Source organism: Triticum aestivum, chromosome 7B, assembly GCF_018294505.1.
Source record: "Triticum aestivum cultivar Chinese Spring chromosome 7B, IWGSC CS RefSeq v2.1, whole genome shotgun sequence".
Classification (NCBI taxonomy): domain Eukaryota; kingdom Viridiplantae; phylum Streptophyta; class Magnoliopsida; order Poales; family Poaceae; genus Triticum; species Triticum aestivum.
In genome coordinates, this window is record NC_057813.1 from 613182520 (window position 1) to 613202051 (window position 19532).

The following is a 19532-nucleotide window of genomic DNA, read 5'->3' on the forward strand; positions in this document are numbered from 1 at the left end:
CTATATGGGCAAACGTGACACACAAACCCAATCAAAATCAAGGACTAGACACAGTACATATCAGGGTAAGACAAACCAACCGCGGTGGTGCGCCGGCGCACGTGCCGGGAGGTTCAAGTTGTAGAGCGCGCCAACACGCGCGTTTGACCGAGAGCTTGCAGGACCCGCCCCCGCTTTCCCCATCGGCGAGGCAGAGCAGGTCGACGCTCCAGCCTCCAGGCCCCTGTGAAGTTACGCTTGTTGTGGTCGGTATATGCGCACCGGAACGCCATGCCATGCACGGGCACGCCGTCTTGCAGCTCACGTCAAGGCTGGCGGCGAGGGAGGGCGCGGCGTGGACTCCGATGTGGGATGCAATGGACGAACGTTTGCAGGTGACCTGTTTGATGAAATGCCTCCTGATAGAGGGGGTGGGGGAAGAAGAGAGGACAAAACCTAAATGCCACGTGGTATGTCTCCTCCTCTAATATGGTGTCGGATGAAAGTTATCCGGTTTTGAGATTGAGGGGCTTAATTTCGACGAAAAAAATCTTAAAAGGACCATATATAGACTTAAGGTAAACGTGACGGACCAAAAATATATGTTTCTCCTTTTATGATGACGTCTACCGAGTTGATGCATTATGCATTTGGCCAGAGATCTCTCTCATCATGAATGACCATGTAGTCTTTGGATAGGACCTCCTTCACCTAGGCGACTTTTTATTTCGAGTTTATATAAAACAACGTTTTTTAAGTTCTTCATCTTGTCATGCAAAGGCTGGTTATTTGTTCAATGTTACTATATCAACTCGATATAACATTTGAACAAGACACTAGTGCCGCCTTCCATGACCCTTCGTGGCTCCCTTCCGAAGGGTGGCACAGCCGGTGCCCCCAACCACGGAGGGGGTAGCAGCCAGGACGGTTCCTTTTTCCGCAGCGGCGTTCTCCACGAGCTGGTGAGCTCATGGTGGCGGGCAGCGGCCGGCACGGCCTCGCGCCTTTTGCGGTGGCGGGTGTGGTGAGGTGGGCTAGCTGGGAGGCATGGGCGGCTTGGCGGCTGCCTCGGAGCATGCTCGATGGTAAAAGTCGGGGCGGCTGCCTCGGAGCGTGCTCGAGGGTAAAAGTTGGGGCGGCTCCTGATCTGGACACGACGATGGTCGTTAGGGCCAGGATTGCGATGGGGCGGTCGGTGCTCGGACTGGTGGTTCGACGCGGAGGTGCACGGTAGGTGTGGTGGCATGTGCGTGCAGTCGAGGTGGCGGTCCCAATCTATGTCTTGATGGGTCGTGTCCGAGCTCTGCTTTCATGTGTGGGCTTCATCGTTTGTGGCCAATGCGGAGCTCGGTTGTGGCGTGACGCTCGTTGGTGTTGGCTCCCTCCATGGTGACGGTGTGAGTGAGGGCCCTCGGGCCGGCTGTCATGGTATGCTACTGCGAGTGCAGTGCAAACTTTGGTCCGCTCTCTGTTGACTATAGTTGGGCCCCTCCCTGGGCCGGGGTAGGGGGAGGGGCTCTCGGGAAAGGTCTTGTTTTGATGGGGGTTAATAGATATCGGGGACGATGGCACTATGGCGCCCTCATTTTTTTGCAGTTGTCGTCGAAGTCTTGGCGGTCGAGTTTTGAGTTGGCCAATGTGGGCATTGTTGGTATTTTGTTGTTGTTTTTTCTCTCTGTGTGGTTTTGGCCTAGTTTCCCTGATATATCGGGCCATTATATAGTTTTGTTTTCCCTCTTAATGAATTTGGCATAGCTCCTGCCTACCTACATTTATACCTACTAATACTAATACTAGTACTAATACCAATACCAATACCAATAAAATAAGGTGTGTTTCTCTGATTTTTTTATTCCTTCACCCATATTATTAATTTTAATTGTTTCCTATGGATAAATTAAATTCGTCGGGGTCCATGCATGAGATTTTCTTTCGAGGTGATACTAAACTGTAACGATAATATGGGTTTGAGAGCCCCAAAAATAAATTGGCACTGCAACTGAACCTCTCCCATCGGCTGCGCCTACCTCAGGTCCTCAGCTATCATCTTTTCACGTTAAATACTCCTACCTCACTATTTTAAAGTGGTTGCCACCGGTTAATATACTGACCACCCAGGGAATCGGCAAACACACAGTGAGAATAGAGGAGAGCAGCATCCTCATGTTTGGGGTGAGACATAAATTGTGTGGGCTGAATACTATATTTAAACAGGTGTGACAATTAAAGAGAAGGATTTGTGGGCTGGATAGAATATTTAAATGGGTGGGATAATTAAAGGAGGGATTGAACAGAAATTGCTTTTCGACGTCGAGCTCCATGGAAGCTTCAAAATGCAAAATTTAAAATGCGTGAAAATTCGTATTTTTACATTTCAAAAAATCTGAAAAAAAAACAGACATACATGAAGGAATAATGCACAAGTTTGTAAAATTTCCGAACGAAATACGATGAAATGAGGGATCCGCAAAATGAACAAATCTGGGTTTTTTTAACAGATGATACTATTCATTCTTCTAGATCATGAATTCGTCTTTTTTGTACAGGTCGCATTTCAATGTATTTCATCCTGAAATTTTACACACATACATCTCACATCCTTGTTTACTTGTACAAATTTTTTCAGATCTCTTTGAAACCGAAACTTTTGAGTTTTGAATTTTTCAAAAATTCGGTTGCCATGAAGGCCAAGATCCAAAACGCCATACTGTCTTGAATGGCCACCACGAGATTGCAAGAAGGTAAATAGCATGGGTGCAACCTGATGTATTTTTTGGGGGGGAGGGGGGCAGGGGTGCATGGAGAAGAGGAGGAGGCATGCGGAAGCGAGTTCGGCCCTATAGAAGCGAGAGCTGGTTTTGCATGCAACTGTCGGCTGGTTATTATGGTCATACACGCATAGCTGGTTGAGGGATTTTTTTTTCAGGATGCGCAAGCTAGCTGATTGAGAAGTTCTTCTCAGATAATTGATCTATGTGATGTCCTACTAACTGAAAACGTTGATAAGGATCTGAGTAGTACATGGACAGTATTTGTGTGGTCTTCACGTGTATGGTGTGTGTGTGTGTGCATTCTCTTTTTCTGAGTCATAATGTTAGATGCAACCTTACACCCAAAATGACTACAAAGTGAATGCTTTTAGGAAATTAGACCGTGATAACGCCATAACATTTTTAGTTTCTGAATGGCCTTTTAGAAGTCCTTATCTTATTCTCGCATATGTCCCAATCTTCTTTTTATCTCTACCACATCTCCACAGCGTGATTATTAAGTCTTGCACCACGAGGGTGTAGCAATATGAGGATTTTTTTTCCTATTGCAATGCACGGGTATTCGCACTAGTACTCCCTCCGGTCATTTTTACTCTGCATATTAGGTTTGTCCGAAGTCAATCTCATCCAACTTTGACCAAGTTTATATAAAAAATTATAGACATTCACATAACAACACCAATATCATTAGATTCATCTTGGAATATATTTTCATATTATATTTATTAGATATTATAGATGTTAATAATTTCTAATATAAATTTGGTCAAACTTATCAAAGTTTGACTTTCGGCAAATCCAATGTGCAGAGTAAAAAGGACCGGAGGGAGTATATCTCTAAAATAATGAATGCAGATAAACCAATTTTACTGGAAAAAGAAGGTTGTCCCGTTTCGACGTTAAGCGCGGGCCTACAGCTGTACTGGTGAGATCCATGTGGAGGGATCGCATGCTCTCTTGGATTCTTGGTTGATCCATGTGGATATGTACAGTCGACTTGTTCAACCATTGACTGATGTGATGTAAATATGTAATCATGCATGCTAGTATTACTTTGATCCTGCCGTCCCATGCACATTATACATACACGCGCTCTGCAGGCTGCCCACATCACAAAGACTTGTTCCTACCCAACCATGTATATCATCTCCCTATAAATACAGCCTTCTCCACTCCTTAAACATCACACAATTCAAGCAGCATAGCAACCAATTCCAAAGCTCGACTGCTTGCAAATTTACTCTAGCAAGGAGAAAGCAAAGAGACATGGCCATTCGAGTATTGCTCCTTGCAGGAGCTCTCCTGGTCCTTGCATGCTCGCATGGCGCCACGGCCTCCGACCCTAGCCTTCTCCAAGACTTCTGCGTTGCCGACAAGACTTCTCCAGGTACAACATGCACACCAATATAATCCATGGAATTGTAGCAAAGCAATCACCCATCTTGGTTATCTTATCGAATGCATTCACCCATGCAGTGCATCTCAACGGACTGGCTTGCAAAGCGGCGAAAGAGGTCGTCGTCGAGGACTTCTACTTCTCCGGTCTCCACGTGGCCGGCAATACAACCAACAAGCAGGGCTCTACGGTGACCGCCGTTAACGTCGCGCAGATCGGTGGGCTGAACACCATGGGCGTCTCCCTCGTCCGCATAGACTATGCGCCGTTTGGCCTCAACCCTCCCCACACCCACCCGCGTTCCACCGAGATTCTGACCGTGCTGGAGGGCTGCCTGCACGTCGGGTTCGTGACGTCGAACCCCGAGAACAAGCACTTTGACAAGGTTTTGAACAAGGGAGATGTGTTCGTGTTTCCTAAGGGCCTCGTCCATTACCAGTACAATAACAGGACGAGTAACGCGGTGGCCATTGCGGCGCTGAGCAGCCAGAACCCTGGAGTGATCACGATAGCCAACGCGGTGTTTGGAGCAGAGCCTTCCATCCCAGCTGGTATTACTACCAAAGCCTTCCAGGTTGAGAAGAGTACGGTGGATTGGATCCAAGCACAGTTCTAAGTTGTGTTCCCACGAGTGCGTTTGTTTGTCTATCGAGTCAATAGGTATATCCTGTGTAGTTTACACTATTCAATTTTGCATTGCATTACATTCTTTTTATAACACTGTAAGTCGAGGATATTGTGTCCTCACGGATGTATGTTTTTTCCTGTTTATTGTTGATGTGTTGTGGGACACACCCCTATTGACTATTGTTTTCCATAGCTAAATTGTACTATCTTGTGTATAATATTGATGTGTTGTGCGACACATCCCTATTGTTTATTTCAAAGGTAAATTGTTCTTTTCCTGTATAACTAGCACAATGGCACATTTCTTATTGTTATATAAAATTGTTGAAAAATAATGTTTTTGATATTCTATTGCCAATGCTTAATTTAATATAATTAAAAAGCAAAATTATAAAGGCCTCTATGGTATGCAGGATTTTAAAACCATGCAAGTTCAAATAGAGGACTAGAAGCACAATAATTTTGTAAACTTTTTTTGGGTTCAATAAATGTCAAGCCATAATAATAATAGTACTCCATTTGTTCTGAAATATATTGCATAGTAGATTTTTTTTAAAATCTAGCTTTGTAAACTTTGACCTAAGTTTGTAGAAAAAATTGTCAACATCTAGAAACTGAATCATTACCACTAGATCATGAAATATATTTCATATGGTATATATTGGGTATTGTATATGTTGGTCAAACTTTATGAAACTCGACTTTTTGAGAAAACCAAATCACATTATAGATTTTTTATGCCACTAAATACCTCAATATAATTTTTATTGTCCATTATATTTTTTGAAATAAATATGACCAAACTAATGTGTATAGAAAGATGGATATTACATTGTCTGCTCTCACATCATGTCATCACGTGTGCCTAGCTAGTACATCGGACCCGCTAGAGAACCTTTTGAAATCCCTGATATTTTAGAAAATAAACGGTGAAGCAAAGGTTTTCTTAGGATAATATTTTGGGTTCTCGATTTGGTCTTCCAACTATTAAACCAGATAATTTTATCCATCAACTCTTAATACTTTGTATGTTTGTTTCCTCTAGTGGGTTTCGGTGTTTAATTTTTTTTGACCAATGGCACCATTGTGTAAGCCACATCACACAACTTTTTTTTAAAAAAATTCAATTTTAAAAAAACAACTACATGTTCCTGAGATCATGAAAAGTATAAAAGAAATACAAATTTTACAAAATTCTAAATGTAGTTTTCATTAAATCTCCAATTTTTTTATTTGTTCTGAATTTCCTATACTTTGCTTTACTTATTAGTAAGGATTTTGGTAAATAAGATAAAAGAATATCAGTATTTGAAATATATTTTTTTTAGAATTTTGAAATATTTTTTAAGGAGACTTTTATGTGTGCACCACATAAGATAAAACTACCTTTGTAATAGTTAGATCCACTTCGAGGAACAAATTTTACACAATGTCGGGAGTTGGGGAAGGTCAGATATATCTGCTTTAAGATGTTCGTCATGGAGCCCGCTCACCCAATAGTTGAGAGAATAAAATTATCATTTCTTTTAGAACAATCACCACATAAATATTGGAATATTCGGGTAGTTAAAATTCTAATTTGATCCATGGTCCAATAAGAGAGATATGTGGGTGAATAGTAGCTAATTTAATTGGGTTATGAATATGGCTAAACATCCCTTTCAACATTCATTTTTTTATTTTTTATATCTCTACATTGAATTTTATTTAGAATGTGCCACAACTTTTATGGGGGTATTTCAAGGCAGTGAGTATTGGATGCAACCCGAATCAGGAGGGTTCTCGATCACATATATGTATTGTTTTGCGATTAAATTGGTAAATGCATGACATATATTTTGAGTAGTCAATCAGACAAATAAAATACATCACATGTCATGCATTTAACAATGAGCCATAGAACACACATGATATTACGTAGACCAAATAATTTTCCATGCCATGAGCCTCCAATTCTTCTAAACACATATACACCTGGCATGTTCCACTTGTTGTCAAGCAGCACCACAGGAAAGGGAGAGATGAAGCTAGCTAGGAAATTAAAATATTTGGTGTGGAAGTTGCAGTGGCGCATGGAACTATGGAAGTACCATTCACATGGCTCCATCTAGCGGTTCAGCCTCACTTGTCAGTACTTTTTCTTGAATCATGTATGACTATGGTAGGAAAACTCATGTGAAAAATCTATGCATGCAACCAAGGAAGTGATGATCTGAATCACGGAAAGAGGAAATTGTGATCTCTCATTTTCGCGGTTCCTCGCTCTGAAGCACACAACACCCACCAGGACCAGAAGTGCAGCCATGGCCGACCACGGGACAAAGATCATGTCATGTACCTTGCCTTGTGCACATTAGATTGTGGTATTGATACCTAGAATTATGGAGAAACATCGAGCCAAAGCGAATAGGCAATGGCTCATATGAGTACACAATTCATATTAGATTGGTATGTTTAGTCAGGAGCAATGAATGTAAAGAATAACATTTTGTAATAAATTCAACCTTTTAACTACAATATTAAAACATATTCTAGGTCTAGTAGATTAATTATCCTGTTTGTATATGAACTCGGCAATCTTTCTATAGGATATGTGATATTAGGACCTTGAGTTTAAGTTTTGATCATGGCATTTTTAATTGGAATAAAATACTATGATTTCCCTGGTCTGGTGATTACATTTGTTATTTGTAGATTAAGTCGCCAATTAACTTGTGTGTGATGCTATATAAGGAATGTTGAATTACGGTTTTCAATTGTGGCATCTTTTTCCAATGAAATAAAAGGCTACATTTTTTTAAAATAGTTGCTTATTTGGAGTAATGTTATATTAGGACGCTGACTTAAAGTTCTAATTTTATTGTGTCCTGATTAGTCATCTGTGTATAATATTCCTAAAAAAGGTTTCATATAATCACATGTATATGTAACAATAAGCATTAATTTCTCTTATTTATGTCGATGATGATGCTAAACGCCATTGATGGACTTGTGAGCAGATGCAGACATCATGCTAGACCAATCAGAGTTCTTGTCGAGCGCAAATTGTTTTCAGTCTACATGAGAAGTAGTACTCAATTATAATATTCTGGATAAGTAGTACTCAATTTAGCTAATAGCGTTCTTTCTTTAGGGTCAAGTGCGTCTTTCCTAATTAATCATTGTAGTTCAGATACATGAGATGCAACTAAAAGAGAGATACGTGAGATGTAGTAGTTTTTCTTTTTTAGTTTTCTTTGGAAGGGATGTCAGACCTAGTAGTTTTCTCTTTTGTTTTTAAGGGACACATAGATTGATGTAAGGTGCATACGACAAGATCAATCGGCTCAGTCGTAGTTTTTTCTTCTATTATTTTTTATTTACAGGGATTTTTTTCCTTTTAGCTAATTGAGTCATACACATAGAGTACATTTCCTATCTAATTGTGAGTTTGGGGTCCGAGTAGCGTAGTTACATAAATCTAATGGTTATCTATAATATCTAAATAGTTCATCCCCACTATGCTATTTCTCTAGACATGCAGCCTATCCACCTCAGCAAACTGCCACATCAGCTATTATTTTCCATTTTAACCTATTTTTATTGACATCTTTATATGCCGCTTCGTTCCTCCGTTTCCCAGACATAAAGTGCATACGGAAGCCCAATGGTCTCCAAACGCAAACATAGGAAAGAAGCCCAACTGTTTGTCCCCACGCCCACGCCATACCCTTCGTTTTCACCTCCCGGCCGTAATGTTAAAAGAAAAAACGCAGCAGTCGCACCCGCTGCCGCCCGTGATGGCGGAGGGGGCGGCGGCCTGCCCGGGCCGGCAGAGGCGCCGCGGCCGTACGAGCTGGTGTTCGCCGCGGCGGAGCTCCGCTCCATGGACTGCAACCTCTCAGCGCTCTGCGACAACGTCCAGGCAGAGGGATCCGGCGTCGGCGGCTTCTCCAATGTCGTTGTCAAGGCCATGGGCGTCACCTACTGTCTTCATTGTCTCCTCATCTCCCGCAGCACCTATTTCAGGTGGGCTTCCTTCTCGAGTACAGATGCGGCGACCGAGTATTTAGGGTTGCATATACTGTCAATGCATCAGTACGTCTATTGGGCTGTGCTGTGTGGATGTTTCAATACGTCTCATCCCCTCCCTTCAGCAAGCAGCACACTGTACATGGGAAGATTGACCCCAAAGACCTAAGTTGGCTATGGTTATCACATCCTCAAATCCCCAAAAGTATGCAGTTTCCATTTTCCTTTGTCATGTGCATGTCAACAAAAAAGAGATTAGTGTTAGATTCTCATGTACCAGATTCAGTTGTTTGCCTTGAAGTTGTTTATATTTATCAGGAGGAAGAGGTTAGTCTTTCCCATCCAAACTTATTTGAGTGCAATTTCGAATTTTAATCTTACCAAGCCTACTGTCGGAGTAATTGGACATGGATACCCCGAAGATGGCAAGATGATATTCCAAGACATCGGGGCTAGCAAAGCCCCTCAGTCTGACTCCCCGGCTGCCCAAGCCGACTGCAGGCTGCGGACTGCACCACCAGGCCGACTCCCGGCTGCCGACTGCACCACCAGGCCGACTCCCCGGCCGCCCAGGCCGACTCCGGGCTGCCGACTGCACCACCAGGCCGACTGCTGGCTGCCGACTCCTCGGCCGCCCAGGCCGACTGCGGGCTGCCGACTGCACCACCAGGCCGACTCCGGGCTGCCGACTGCACCACCAGGCCGACTGCCGACTGCAGCCCGACGCAACCCCGACGTGACGACCGTACCTGGCACTGTTCACGTGACACCCCAGCCATCATGTACAGTGTCACTTGTCCCTTGGCACTATTTATGAAGTGACCCAGGGGACAAGGATGACACCCCACCATGCCTACCTAGCTTACTTCCTAAACTACCCACATAGCTTACATATCAAGCTAGCCATGCCTATATAAGCTAGCTCCATCCATCCATCAGGACATGGACTCACGCATGAGCACCCACATGCATGCTCACGGCCATGAGCATGGCCGGCCACTAGCATGTCACATATGAGGCATATACGAGGCCAGATGCCTATGGCACTAACCTCAGATACAGCTTCAGGAGCACTCTGTACCAGATATACCAGATATACTCAGACATGCAGGAGTAGGGGTATTATCTCTCCGGAGAGCCCCGAACCTGGGTAAACTACCGCGTGCTACTCGCATACCCGCTCCCGGGCCTATCAACAGCAGTCTTGCCCTCACACGAAGCCACCTTGTGGCATATGTCGTCTTGCACCCCCCCCCCCCCGTGAGAATACCACGACATTTGGCGCCCACCGTGCTTCCCGCCGGCTTCTGGGGCCCGCCGACTGGCGGGTCCCGCAGACAGGCTTGATACTGTAGCGACACTTCTGGTGACGTAGGCTTGGTCATCGGGTCGTGGCAACAGTGCCGCCGGTTATCGGGCGATCACCGTCGCCATTCCCCATCTTATCTGGTTAATGGCACGTGGGGCCCTGGGGAGGAGTCGGCCGACTCCAGGGAGGCCGACTCCCACAGGTCCGTCTTCGGGTGCCCAGGCCGCCTTCGGCCCTCCCACTGACAGGCGGCCTCGCCGCCTTCGGGTCGTACAGGCCGGCGTCGTGGGCACAGTGTACTGCGCACTGTGGCTGAGGTCAGGGCAGGCATGGCAACAGTGCCGCGCCTCGCCGGAGATCTTCCAGCGATACGGCTCACTGTAGCCATGTCGGCCCTTCGTGAGCAGGGGGGAACGGCCACGCCGTGACCGTACCCCGCATCGTACTTCGGGATGAGGGAGGAGTCACGGGCTGACTCTCCAAAGTCGGCCTCTTTGGAGGTCGCCAGCTTGGAGCCGGCTGCCGCCTCCCCGCTCGCCCGCTGCCGGCTTCGGCCGTCCGGCTGCCCGTGGCCGGCTGAAGAAGAAAGATAAAAAGAGGCCGGCTGCCCACGCTGGCTAGAAGAAAAGTCAAGGGACGACTGGAAAAAAAAAGGGGGGGTGGAGTTCGGCTGCTCGCGTGGAGTCGGATAATGAAGTGGCCGTGTGCCCAGAGCCGGCTCTAGAGAAAAAAAAAATGTGTCTGACCGCTGGCTGCCTGGCCGACTGCAAAGAGCCCGACTGATGTGCCGGGGTCCGCCCGCCCAGCCGGCTAAAGAAGAAAAAGAAGAAGACACAATAGTCACCGGGAGATCCGGCCCGACTGCTCAGCAGTCGGCCCGAATCTCGGGGGCTACACCCAGCGGGTGCGCTGACGCGCCCCCGCGAAGAAAGAAGACAAAGTCGTTGCCGGAAGATCCGGCCTGACTGCTCAGCAGTCGGCCCGAATCTCGGGGGCTACACCCAGCGGGTGCGCTGGCGCGCCCCCGCGAAGATGCAGACAAGAGAAGAGTATTGTCCGGCTGCCAGCAGACGGCAAAAGAGAAAAAGAAGAAGAAAGGCGTTGCAAGACGCCTCGCCGCCTGGCTGGTCGAGCCTGACCGGCCGGGACCCCCCTTCGAGCACCCGGGGGCTCGAGGGCTACACCCAGCGGGTGCGCCGACGTGCTTCGCGAGCGTCGAGCTGCGCCGGTTGTCTTCGACAACCTCTGCCGTGACTACACGAAAATCAATGTGAGCTCCTCACCCGCATACTTTTTGCACCGCGAAAGCACGAATAACCCCGAGCGATGCTCGGAGGGCTATCTCCGCATTTCATTACAGTTGCACTACTGTTCACCCCGGCGCCAGCCAGAGTTGGCCCGGGGGCTAGCCGCTTGGCCTGAGACGTTAGTTCCGGCAGACGGCTTAGTAGCATGCGCGGTACCAAAGGCCCACTCTCAGTCACAGACCGCAAAGCGGCTGTCCGACTGGCAAGAGTGAACGCTGGAGGCCACCCACGCGAAGAACGTCCGGAAAGAAAAACGCTTCGGGCAACCCGACCGTTTCCTATATGAGTATCTGCTCGGTTAAATCTGCTCCCAGACTCTGAGTACTGTACACTCCGCTTCACGGCCCACTCTCAGCCACAGACCGCAGAGCGGCTGTCCGGCGAGCGAGAGCACAAGCCAAAAAGCGGAGGGAACACGAAAAAAGATTAAGGGGGCTCGGACGAAACCGAGTCGGCACCCTCCGCATAAAACTTGCAATGCTAAAAGCAATCATTTGATATATCCGCATGGACTAACTTTGTCTTTTTTATGATCATTTCCATGAACACTCGCCAAAAAACCTCCGCCCAACTTTTCCAAGTTGCCCGGAGGCTTGGGGGCTACTGTCGGAGTAATTGGACATGGATACCCCGAAGATGGCAAGACGATATTCCAAGACATCGGGGCTAGCAAAGCCCCTCAGTCTGACTCCCCGGCTGCCCAGGCCGACTGCAGGCTGCGGACTGCACCACCAGGCCGACTCTGGGCTGCCGACTGCACCACCAGGCCGACTGCTGGCTGCCGACTCCCCGGCCGCCCAGGCCGACTCCGGGCTGCCGACTGCACCACCAGGCCGACTGCTGGCTGCCGACTCCCCGGCCGCCCAGGCCGATTGCGGGTTGCCGACTGCACCACCAGGCCGACTCCGGGCTGCCGACTGCACCACCAGGCCGACTGCCGACTGCAGTCCGACGCGATCCCGACGTGACGACCGTACCTGGCACTGTCCACGTGACACCCCATCCATCATGTACAGTGTCACTTGTCCCCTGGCACTATTTATGAAGTGACCCAGGGGACAAGGATGACACCCCACCATGCCTACCTAGCTTACTTCCTAAGCTACCCACATAGCTTACATATCAAGCTAGCCATGCCTATATAAGCTAGCTCCATCCATCCATCAGGACATGGACTCACGCATGAGCACCCACATGCATGCTCACGGCCATGAGCATGGCCAGCCACTAGCATGCCACATATGAGGCATATACGAGGCCAGATGCCTATGTCACTGACCTCAGATACAGCTCCAGGAGCACTCTGTACCAGATATACCAGATATACTCAGACATGCAGGAGTAGGGGTATTATCTCTTCGGAGAGCCCCGAACCTGGGTAAACTACCGCGTGCTACTCGCATACCCGCTTCCGGGCCTATCAGCAGCAGTCTTGCCCTCACACGAAGCCACCTTGTGGCATATGTCGTCTTGCACCCCCCGGTGAGAATACCACGACACCTACATAGTGAATGATAATGGTTTTTCTGATACATGAGCCAGTACCATCGCTCATCTTGATATGCTATTTGGATGACAAAACTTTGGTGGAATTATACTTCTCTCCATGTTGTTTGCAGTCAAGCCAATGTTACAGATCCAGCCACGATAACTTGACTTCAGTGGACATGTACTTCTCTCCGTGTTGTTTGCAGGCAAGTCATTGTTACAGATCTAGCCAAATTAAATTAACATGTTTGTTCTCCTCATATTCCCTATCTAATGGCTGGTTGTACGTGGGATGTGGCTTGGGCAAAATATTATTTTTGTAATTATTCAACCATTTGAATGTTTATGGCACATGTAATTGTTTGTACACAAGTATCAACTGCAGATAGTGTTGATGGAAGTCTGAGGTATGTTCTCCACATTTAAATAAATAGATAAGTTCAATTGAGCTATTTGGATTGATGTCTTTCTTATATTTACAATATGTATATCATTGTACCATGTCCTGTGTAGTTGTATGCCCATGGAATATTTGGTGATAACAGTATTGAGCATCCCTGAAGTGATCTTAAATATGCCTCTGCAGGTTGTGCTTTACGATATACCAAGTGAGAGATTCGACAAGAATTGGTATTTTCCGATCGGAGAGGTTTCTTCATCATTTTGTTGCAAGTACAACATTTAACATGTGTTTGTCTTAGTTATGTTTCCAACCAGTGTATCATCGAGTAATTTCTATTCCAAAAGTGTTGTAGCTTTCCCTTGAAAAAAGAACAATTCTACTTAATCGACAACAGTGGTCATAGGCTAGCATTCAAAGATGTGCTTCCCTTTTAGCTTTTGCCAAATATCTTCAGAATTGTACAATTACTCACCTGAATAATCTTTTGATCTCCATAGATGCTATGTTTGTCACCATATTTAATCCCAGTCTACTACTCCCTCCATCCCAAAATAAGTGACTAAACTTTGTATAGCCATTCATTGGCCCATGCTTTGCTGATCGATTCAGATCAAGTCCATTGTTTGCTTGAATTTGTACTGTGAGAAGTTTCGAAAGTAGACAAGTTTGTCTTAATCAATTTCAGTTAAAGTCAACTCCCATAATACAGAGGGAAAAGGAATAAGTCTTCATTAGTATCGAGGCACCGTTTCATACGTCAATCCTCTAATACACTATTATAGTGCAATTTAGATATATCAAATCATGTTGACACTCAAGAATTGTTAATACAATAGGATCGAAAATTGATATCTATACTCTGGCTTTGCATCCATTAAGACCATGTCTACTACCAGTGAAGAACCTATTCTCTTTGCCAGTAAATTGTAGACCTTGGAAATTGTAGTGCTGATTTGTGCTTCTATTTAGTTTCAATGCTACTTTTAATGACTACCAAGAGATCCCGCAGCAACGCGCGGGGTGTCATCTAGTATACTTTATTAGCCTACCAAATTAATAGTCGGATATCTCTAATTTTTGTGGTATTTTCTAGCCTATTTTTCTTTTTCCTGGTTAGCAAGCCTAATACTTTTAATATAGAAGATGTGTTGGCACGAAGGAGCCCACAAACATCCATCCGGTAAGCCCCTTATACATGCATCTAAAAATAAGAAATAATAAGAAGAAGGACGATGATGTAGCAACCTTATTTATGCTAACAAATAAGACCGCCTATTTAATTATAGGATAATGCATTATCAATATACCAAAATGCAAAAGTTGAAGAATAATCATAAGAAAATAATCTTGAGAGGCGCTACCATTTAAAAACATCATAATCATTGTTTAGGAGAAGCTCACCGGCGAATGCTCTAATCCAAGTATTTGGAGCCATCTCCTCTAACCAAGCATGAGCTTTTGGCAGCCAATCTTCATCTTCTCCATGTTCTTCTACCTAGTAGATTCTGAAGTCGATATTTTTTCAAAAGGTTGTTCTTCATGGTCTCTCCCTCGTGTACCTTATTTAGATTCTCGCGGAGATGTATATAACACAGAGTTTGTGCTCATTCACTGAACACTAGCTAAGCAACATTAATCAGCCTTTGCATGCACATATATCATTACAACCTGATAACAAGTTGATGATGGACAAGTTGTAACTAAACATGCTCATGGTACTATAGAACTGCTTACTAGTACTAGCGGCACAAAATAATACCAGTGACAGGCGCCGTGGCCGCCACTGGTATTTAGGTTAACAGTGATGGGCATGGACTACCGCCCAGCACTATTATTCTAAATACCAATGGCAGATGTTATTTTTGGCCCGCCATTGGTATTTTGGTTACCAATGGTGGGCGTGGTTTTGTGCCCGCCAATGTTAAGGTTTACTAGAACCTGCATTAAATCCCGATGGGCAAGGAAAGCCTGCACCCACTGGGTCGCCGCCGTCCATGTGTGTATGGGATGTCCATGACATAGCCAGCATAGCCTCGTTGTCATTGTAGTGGACGCCACTGACAACCCGGCGTCGTTTTAGGCAGCCGGTGCCAATAAGCCCCGCTAGTTGTTGTCGGCGGTGTTCACAGCAGGATCCTTTTTTAGGGATGGCATGAACATCATATCAATTTCACATTCACAACGAGTAATGTTTTGATTTCACATTTCATTTCGAAAACTAATACTATGTCAATTCACAGGGAACATGCAACAATAGCAAATATAGATCAAACAAATCCGTGTGGAGTTTGAAAACAAGTTCGGCAACCTAGCATATGTATTTCAAATTTTTTTACTAAAAACTAGATGCTATTACATACCTTTCCCTTTAGAAAGGACTTTGCCGTAGAGCGATGGCATGTTCTCTTGGACTCTTGGTCAATCGATGTAGATATGTACAGGTGACTTGTTCAAGATAGATTGATGTGATGTAATCATATATGCGATATATTAATTTGATCCTGCCGTCCCATGCATATTATACATACACAGATGCGTAGCAGGCTGTCCAGATATAAACACGCGCTCTGCAGGCTGCCCACATCACAAAGACTTGTTCCTACACCCAACCATGTGTATCTAGACATACATATATGTACGGCAAGATCTCCCTATATATAGCCTCCTTCATTGCTTAGAGATCACAATACAAGCAGCATAGCAACCGATTCCAAAGCTCGACTGCTTGCTAATTTACTCCAGCGAGGAGAAAACAAAGAGACATGGCCATTCGAGTGTTGCTCCTTGCAGGAGCTCTCCTGGTCCTTGCGTGCTCGCATGGCACCACCGCCTCCGACCCCAGCCATCTCCAGGACTTCTGCGTCGCCGACAAGACGTCTCCAGGTACAATACGCATACTGCTATATAATCTCCATGGAACCGTAGTTGAGCAATCACCCATCTCGGTTATCTTACACGAATGCATCTACCCATGCAGTGCGTGTCAACGGATTGGCTTGCAAGGCTGCGAAAGAGGTCGTCGCTGAGGACTTCTACTTCTCTGGCCTCCACGTGGCCGGCAACACGACCAACAAGCAGGGCTCCGCGGTGACCGCCGTCAACGTCGCACAGATCGGCGGACTGAACACCATGGGCGTCTCCCTCGTCCGCATAGACTATGCCCCATTCGGCCTCAACCCTCCCCATACTCACCCACGTTCCACTGAGATTCTGACCGTGCTGGAGGGCTGCTTGCACGTCGGGTTTGTGACGTCGAACCCCGAGAACAAACACTTTGAGAAGGTTCTCAACAAGGGAGATGTGTTTGTGTTTCCTAAGGGCCTCGTCCATTACCAGTATAATAACAGGACTACCGATGCAGTAGCTATTGCGGCGCTGAGTAGCCAGAACCCTGGAGTGATCACGATAGCCAACGCGGTGTTTGGAGCTGAGCCTTCCATCCCGGCTGGTATTATTACGAAAGCCTTCCAGGTCGAGAAGAGCACGGTGGATTGGATCCAAGCACAGTTCTAAGTTATGTTCCCATGACTGCGTTTGTTTGTATGTCGAGTCGATCGATACTATTTTTTGTTTAGGCTATTCAAATTTGCATTGCATTACATTCTTTTTATAATATTGTATGTCAGGGATATTGTCTCCTCACAGATGTATGTTTTTTTTCCTGTTTAATATTGATGCGTTATGGGACACACCCCTATTGACTATCGTTTTTTCATAGGTAAATTGTACTATCATGTGTAATATTGATGTGTTGTGGGACACATCCCTATTGTTTGTATGAAAGGTAAATTGTTCTTTTCCTACGTAACTAGCATAGTGGCCCTCGCAAATGAGTGGGCATGCCTGAATTGTTGGAAAAATAATGTTTTTGATATTCTATTGCCAATGCTAAATTAAATGTCATAAGAAATCGGACTTATTAAAGGCATCTTCGTGTGTTGGATTTTAAAATATCAAAAATTGATGCAAGTTCAAATAGAGGACCGGAAAGCACAACTTTTGTAAACTGTTTTTGGTTCAATAATTGTCAAGCCATAATAACAATAGGTACTCCATTTATTATGAAATATATTGCATGTTACATTTTTGCAAAATCTAACTTTGTAAACTTTGACCTAAGTTCGTAAAGAAAATTATCAACATCTACAAGACCAAACCATTACCGTTAGATCATGACATATATTTCATATGGTATATATTTGGTATTGTATATATCGGTCAAACTTTACGAAACTTGACTTTTGAGAAAACAATCACACTATATTACGGGATGTAGTAAGTACAATTATGATTTTCTTATGTCACTAAATACCTAAATACGATTTTTATTGTGCATTATATTTTTGAAATAAATATAACCGAACTAATGTATATAGACAGATGGATATCACATTTGATGCTCTCACATCATGTCTTTTCGTACAGCTAGTTTGTACATCAAACCCTCTAGAGAACCTTTTGAAATCCGTGATCCTTTTAAAAAGTAAATGGTAAACCACAGGTTTTGTTGATGTAAATATTTCCTGGTTCTCTATTTGGTCTTCCAACTATTAAAGCGGTTAATTGTATCCATCAACTCTTAATACTATGTATGTTTGTTTCCTCTAGTGCGTTTCACTATTTAAATTTTTGGAACGACGTAGCACCTTTGTGTTAGCCACATCATACAAATGTTAAGTTTTAGAATGATTTTCAATATTAGAAAGAAACTATATGTTCTTGAAATCATGAAAATTATAAAATAACATACAAATTTGATAAAATTCACAAATGCGGTTTCCACTAAATCTCCAATTTTTAATTTATTGTAAATTTCTTATCATTTTCTTTACCTTTTGGTAGTTCAGGATTTTGTTAAATAAGATAAAGATTTCAATGTTTGAAGGAAACTTTCATGTGCACACCACATAAAATAAAACTACCTTTGTGCCAATTAAAGCCACTTTAAGAAACAAAGTTCGCAAAATGTCATGAGTTGAGGGGTCAAATATATCTTATTTAAGATGTTCATCATGGAGCATGCACTCGCCAAATAGTTGAGAGAATAAAATTATCATTTCTTTAAGAACAATCACCACATAAATATAGGAATATTTGTGCAGTTCAAATTCTAATTTGATTCATGGTTTAATGAGAGAGAGATGTGGGTGAATAGTAGCTATTTAATTAGGTTCTGAATATGGCCAAACATCCCTATCAACATTCAGTTTGTCTTACTTAACTATTTTACTTTATCCCTGTATTGAATTCGAATTTGATATTGGTACACGCACGCATATCTATGTGATTATTTTATTTGGACTATGCTATTTTATGGGGGTATTTCAAGGCGGTGAGTACTGGATGCAACCCGAATCAGTAGAGCAAAGGGTTTTCCGTGACATGAGCCTCCAATTCTTCTAAACACATATACACATGGCATGTTCCACTTTTTCTCAAGCAGCACCACAAGAAAGGAAGAGGCGAAGCTACTTAGAAAGAAAAAATAAATGAAATTTTGGGGATGGAAGTTGCAGTCCTGCACAGAAGTGTGACTCCCGCTAGCGGTCCAGCCTCACGTGTGAGTACTTTATTCTTGAATCATGTGTTACTATGGTAGGAAAAACTCATATGAAAAATCTATGCATTGCATGCATGCGACCAAGGAAATCATTATATGAATCACAGAAAGAGGAATTTGTGATCTCATCTCCACAGTTCCTCACTCTGAAGCACACAACAGCCACTAGGACCAAAACTGGAGCCATGGCCAACCGCGGGAAAAAGATAGTGGCATGTAGCTTGGCATGTACACATTAAATCATGGTATTCATACCTAGTAGAAGATTTGTCATACACCAAGCCAAGGCGAATAGGCAACGGCTCATATGACACCACAATTCACATTCAATCGATATGCTGAGTAAGGACCAGTGAAGAATGTAAAGAATAACATGTTGTAATAAATTCAATCTTTTAAATATAATATTGAAAATATGTTCTAGGTCTGGTAGATTAATTATCTGGTTTGTATACTAACTCGGCAATTTTTCTATAGGATATCTGATATTGATCGTGGCATTTTTAATAGATGGTAAAATACTATGTTTTCCTTGGTCTCGTGATTAAATTTGTTGTTTGTAGACCAAGTCACCAATTAACTTGTGAGTGATGCTATATAAGGAATGTTGAGTTAACGTTTTTTAATTGTGGCATCTTTTTCCAATGAAATAAAAGTTTACATTTATTAAAACAATTACTT

At 44.1% G+C, this 19532-nt stretch overlaps 2 protein-coding genes across 2 annotated transcripts; both read left to right on the top strand.

Moving 5' to 3' along the window:
- Positions 1-4016: 4016 nt before the first annotated feature.
- On the top strand, positions 4017-4762 carry LOC123156680 (putative germin-like protein 2-2). Its single transcript, XM_044574838.1, has 2 exons — positions 4017-4137; positions 4227-4762. The coding sequence occupies exons 1-2, from the start codon at positions 4017-4019 to the stop codon at positions 4760-4762; spliced, it is 657 nt and encodes a 218-aa protein (XP_044430773.1).
- Positions 4763-16053: 11291 nt separating this feature from the next.
- Positions 16054-16804, top strand: LOC123156679 (putative germin-like protein 2-3). The gene is made up of 2 exons (XM_044574837.1): positions 16054-16174; positions 16269-16804. The coding sequence occupies exons 1-2, from the start codon at positions 16054-16056 to the stop codon at positions 16802-16804; spliced, it is 657 nt and encodes a 218-aa protein (XP_044430772.1).
- Positions 16805-19532: the final 2728 nt, after the last annotated feature.